At 62.2% G+C, this 4,992-nt stretch overlaps 1 protein-coding gene across 1 annotated transcript; it reads left to right on the plus strand.

The window, feature by feature from the left end:
* The first annotated feature begins 2,282 nt into the window (after positions 1–2,282).
* On the plus strand, positions 2,283–4,721 carry KLF2 (KLF transcription factor 2). Its single transcript, XM_082457543.1, has 3 exons — positions 2,283–2,506; positions 2,692–3,508; positions 4,054–4,721. Exons 1-3 carry the CDS (start codon positions 2,432–2,434, stop codon positions 4,227–4,229), a joined length of 1,068 nt encoding a protein of 355 aa, XP_082313669.1. The 5' UTR covers positions 2,283–2,431; the 3' UTR covers positions 4,230–4,721.
* Positions 4,722–4,992: the final 271 nt, after the last annotated feature.

The raw sequence follows: 4,992 nt of genomic DNA on the forward strand, positions 1-4,992 counted from the left end.
TATCACACTAAAGCAAGATGTTAATAATAGGGGAAACTGTGCCTTGGGAGGGGATATATGGGAACTCTTTGTACTTTCTGCTCATTTTTTTCTGTAAACCTGACACTGCTCTATAAAAATAAAGTTCATTAGTTTAGGGGGGGAGGGGGCGGGAGATAAGCCAGAGCCAAGCAAGTGGAAAGTGAGAGGACTGAACGCTTGGTGGAAGGCACAGCAAGTACAAAAGCCTGGAGGGAGGAATGTGCTTGGTGTGTTCCAGAACTGGCAAGGAAACAGAATAGGAAGGGATGGGGATGGGCTGGAGAGAGCTGCAGGAGCTAGCTGAGGCTGAGGGGAGGACCCAGGTGCCATTTGAGCAGAGGTTCGCAATTGACTGAGAATTATACATCCTGGGAAACAAATTTGATTCCTTTCAACTTCCCCTCATTATCATTCAGGGAAATTGAGGCCCAGAGAACGGAATGGCAGTGAGCAAAGCTCATCTAACCAGCACTTGAGTGAGCTCACAGGATATCGTCAACATTTCCACCAAAGAGAAAGCGCCCACATGACCCTCATGATATCTCTTTGGGGTAAGGTACTATTATATTCTGCATCTCTCAGATTAGGAAGTGAGCCCAGAGAGGCAAAGCCACTTGCTCAAGGTCACACAGAGAGTGGTCAGTGGCTGAGGCTGACTCTCAACCATCACAGTGGCAGCCCCAGGAAGCATCTTGGAGCTCAACTTGAAATCTCCAGCAGCCCGGGAAAGCTGCAGAGGGGACCCCTGCACTACCACCACCCCAGCAACTGTGCCTGGGACTGAAGCACCTCTGGGTGCCCCACACCTGGCAAATAGGGCTTATCAACAAGTGTTTGCCTAATCCACAATCTGATGAATCACGATGAGATGGCACACCGCTGAGGCTCCTTCCAGCTGGGAGGGTACAGGACTGTGGACCCCAAAGGGGTCTCTTGGTGCCTCTGTGATGGCAAGGTGACCCCCTGCAGTGGCCCTGGGCTGTGGGGGTCCAGATGCTGTCAGTGACAAAACCCTCCTGGCCCCAGGGAAGGCTTCCAGGTCAAGAGCTGCCTGCACCCCTTACCACCTGGCCGTGGGACTGTGGCTGACCACGGACACCTCCAGGCCTGAACATGGGTTCTGGAATCAAGAGACCAGGGCTGGATACTGGCTCCAGGTTACACCATAAGATGCTCTCCCTCTGACACCCACTTGGCTCCCCTTTTCCGCAGGTCTTGACTCACACATCTCCTCCTGGGTGTGGTTCAAAATTCCACCATCCTCTTTCTCCCCTCTCACACACACTCACTACCCATCTCCCTCCCCTGCCTTCCCCAATATAGTTGTTTATTTTACTTCTCCGCCCCCATCCCCCACTACAGTGAAAGCCCCAAGGGCAAGGGGATTTGTCTGCCTGTTGGCAAATGTGTTCCCAGTGCCCACACAAGGTCAGCACACAGTAACAGCAGGAGTAACAGTCCGTTACTGGCAGGCCCCATGCCTGGTGTGGGGCATCTGGGGGGGGGGCGGGTGTTTACATGCTCACGGGGGAGGCTTGTTCCCTGTGGCCCCTCGGTGCTGGGTCTGTGTTGTTAGATTCGTTGTCATGAGTCTCCTCACTTACGTGAGTCAGTAAAAGCGCCAGGCCTGCTGGCAGCTGTTAGGACCTCAAGCGTCTCCCAGCATCTCCTGAGCCTCAGTTTCCCCGCCCTGAAGGGCTTCCTTGAGGGAGAGCGTCTCAAAGACTTTTAACATTTCTTGCTGTCATCATGCAAGGTTTTTGACAGAGTGGTGGGCATAACAGTGGATCAGGCTTGGTGGGTTCCCAGAAAATGAGGAGCTGAGCCCGGGGAAAGCCTCTCTGAGCTCGCGGGACCCAGTTAACCTCATCCACCCAGGATTCTGTGGACCCCTCTGTGGCTGCGGGGGCCCATCTCCCCATCCCTCAGGGATCCCTGCAGGCCCCGGGTCCCGCCCCCGCTGCAGGTCCTCCCTGTCCTCCCGCAGGCGGGAGCCCACGGGGTGCCCCGGGGATCCCTGAGCGTCACGCTGCTGTTGTGGAGCGTGTGTTGACGCCGTCGCCGGGGAGACAGGCGGGGGCGGGCCTGGGCCGGGGGCGCCGCCTAGCTGCGCACGATGGGCCGAGCCGGCCGCTCAGGGCCCTGGCGGCCTCAGTGACCACTGCCGCCGCCGCCCGCCGGCTTATATACCGCGGCTAAATTTAGGCTGCGCCCGGAGCTCGTCCCCATCCGGGACGCGTTTCCGCCGCCGCCGCCTTGGCCCGGCCCCCGCGCGCGCCGCGCCTATAAGGCTTGGGCGGGCCCGGCCGCTGCCCGCAGAGCCTTCCCCGCCCGCCCGCGTCCCGACCAGCCCGGCTCCGGGCAGTCACTCACCGGTGTCCCGAATCCGCGTCAGCCCCGGGTCCCAGCCATGGCGCTGAGCGAGCCCATCCTACCGTCCTTCTCCACTTTCGCCAGCCCGTGCCGGGAGCGCGGCCTGCAGGAGGTGAGGGCGGCAGGGACCGCGGGCGGCGGGGGCGGCTGGCTCAGGGTAGTAGAACGTGGGCTGCGGGGTAGTAGAACGCAGGTGGCAGGGACAGCGGGCTTAGGGTAGTAGAACACAGGCAGCGGGCAGCGATCCCCGGCCCCACCGCACGCTCACGCCCGCGCCTATCGCCCTGTCACCCGCAGCGCTGGCCGCGCGCAGAGCCCGAGGCAGGCGGCACGGACGACGACCTCAACAGCGTGCTGGACTTCATCCTGTCCATGGGGCTGGACGGCCTGGGCGCTGAGTCCGCCCCGGAGCCGCCGCCGCCGCCCCCGCCGCCTGCGTTCTACTACACTGAGCCCGGCGCGCCGCCTCCCTACGGAGCCCCCGCGGGCGGTTTGGTGTCGGAGCTGCTGCGGCCCGAGCTGGACGTGCCGCCGGGGCCAGCGCTGCACGGTCGCTTCCTGCTGGCGCCGCCGGGCCGCCTGGTGAAAGCCGAACCCCCCGAGGCGGACGGCGGCGGCGGCTACGGCTGCGCGCCGGGCCTGGCCCGCGGACCTCGGGGCCTCAAGCGCGAGGGTGCCCCGGGCCCGGCAGCCGCGTGCATGCGAGGCCCCGGGGGCCGCCCCCCGCCACCGCCCGACACGCCACCGCTCAGCCCCGACGGCCCCGCGCGCCTCCCCGCGCCCGGCCCGCGCGCCCCCTTCCCGCCTCCCTTCGGTGGCCCCGGATTCGGCGCGCCCGGGCCCGGCCTGCATTACGCGCCGCCCGCGCCCGCCGCCTTCGGCCTCTTCGACGACGCGGCCGCCGCCGCAGCAGCTCTGGGCTTGGCGCCGCCAGCCGCCCGAGGTCTCCTCACGCCGCCCGCGTCTCCGCTGGAGCTGCTGGAGGCCAAGCCCAAGCGCGGCCGGCGGTCCTGGCCGCGCAAACGCACCGCCACGCACACCTGCAGTTACGCGGGCTGCGGCAAGACCTACACCAAGAGCTCCCACCTCAAGGCGCACCTGCGCACGCATACAGGTGGGCAGCGAGCAAGGGCTGGGGACCAATGCGGGGGTAGCTGGAGGAAGGGCGTGCTTAGGAACCCCCCCAGAGGGCGTGGCCCAGAGGTTGGGGAGGGGGCAAAGTCTTAGAAAGCCCCCTGAGGCTTGGCTGGGGGCGTGGCTCCGGAGCCTGGGGACGGGGCGCGCGCGTAGGACCCTCCTGGGAATGTGGCTCAGGACTTTGGGCAGGCATGCACACTTACGAAACCTAGGGGGATGCTATGTTTCAGACTGTCGGGAAGGTGCAAGCTTAGGAGCCCCCCGGGGGCGTGGCTGAAAGACATTGCAGAGCGGACTGTGCACGCTTAGGACCCCTGGGGAGTGAGGATCAGGAGACCCGGGAATGGCAGATACCGTGCCTAGGATCCCTAGAGGTTCAAAACATAGCGGGGCGCGCTTCAGAGAGCTGGTTAGGGGTAGGTTGTGCGCGCCCGAGTAGCCACTAATCAGGGTGAGTGTCTGTGAGTATCAGAGCCACAGGCGGGAGGGAAACTAAGGCCGGCTCTCGCCCCCTCCCTGCAGGCGAAAAGCCCTATCACTGCAACTGGGACGGCTGCGGCTGGAAGTTTGCGCGATCCGACGAACTCACGCGCCACTACCGCAAGCACACGGGCCACCGGCCCTTCCAGTGCCACCTGTGCGACCGTGCCTTCTCACGCTCGGACCACCTGGCTCTGCACATGAAGCGGCACATGTAGCCTGGACGCCCCCCGCCCACCCGCGCGCGGCCGTGGCGGGTCCCACGCGCCGGGCACGGCCCCCTTCCAAACTGTGACTGGTATTTATTGGGCCCAGAGGACCGGGCCGGGCACAGCGTGGCCACCGAGGGGGCTCCCCCCACGACGACGACGACGACGCCCGGCCCCCATCAGAGACTGAAGGCCCGGTGGGAGAAGACCACAATCCTCCTTGACGAGTTTTGTTTTCAAAATGGTGCAATAATTAAGTGTCGTCTTCCCCCCTGCCGGGTCTACACTAGAGGATCGAGGCTTGATGCCTTGTGAAAAATACAGCCTTAATTTGTACTGTGCAACATTTTTTATAATATTGTACATAATGACTGTGACAGATATTGTATTACTGTAAATAGGAAGACAGGTGGGCATTTTGACTGCCTGGTTCATTTTTATAAGATTTTGCTGTTTTTTAATTAAAAAAAAAAAGTTTTGCATCTTTTGAAAAAAATCACAGCACTGGTCTGGCTGCTTGGAAGCTGGGGGCTTGGGACACTTGGGAGGGGCTGGGGGGAACAGGGAGCTTTGATGGAGGGCAGCCTGGCAGAGGCAGGGTGAAGTGGGTCCTGCCCCGGCCAGCATCTGGGGTTGCCAGCTGCAGCCCCCAGCTGCCAGGAACCTGTGGGTTTTTCTATAAATTTAAACACTGCCTTTTAGGACTGAGGGAGAGTTATTTTAAGATTGTTCCCTGAGCCATAAATTGCCTCCTTTTCCCCAGAGCTGGAGA

This window comes from Balaenoptera physalus (assembly GCF_965194825.1).
Source record: "Balaenoptera physalus genome assembly, chromosome: 3".
Classification (NCBI taxonomy): Eukaryota; Metazoa; Chordata; class Mammalia; order Artiodactyla; family Balaenopteridae; genus Balaenoptera; species Balaenoptera physalus.

What these genes read in the sequence shown, in the direction of transcription:
- KLF2 (XM_082457543.1), top strand. Translation starts at nt 2,432, where the DNA reads ATGGCGCTGAGCGAGCCCATCCTACCGTCCTTCTCCACTTTCGCCAGC. An exon ending in GGGAGCGCGGCCTGCAGGAG is followed by an intron (nt 2,507 to 2,691) that starts GTGAGGGCGGCA and finishes TGTCACCCGCAG; the next exon opens with CGCTGGCCGCGCGCAGAGCC. An exon ending in GCACCTGCGCACGCATACAG is followed by an intron (nt 3,509 to 4,053) that starts GTGGGCAGCGAG and finishes CCCTCCCTGCAG; the next exon opens with GCGAAAAGCCCTATCACTGC.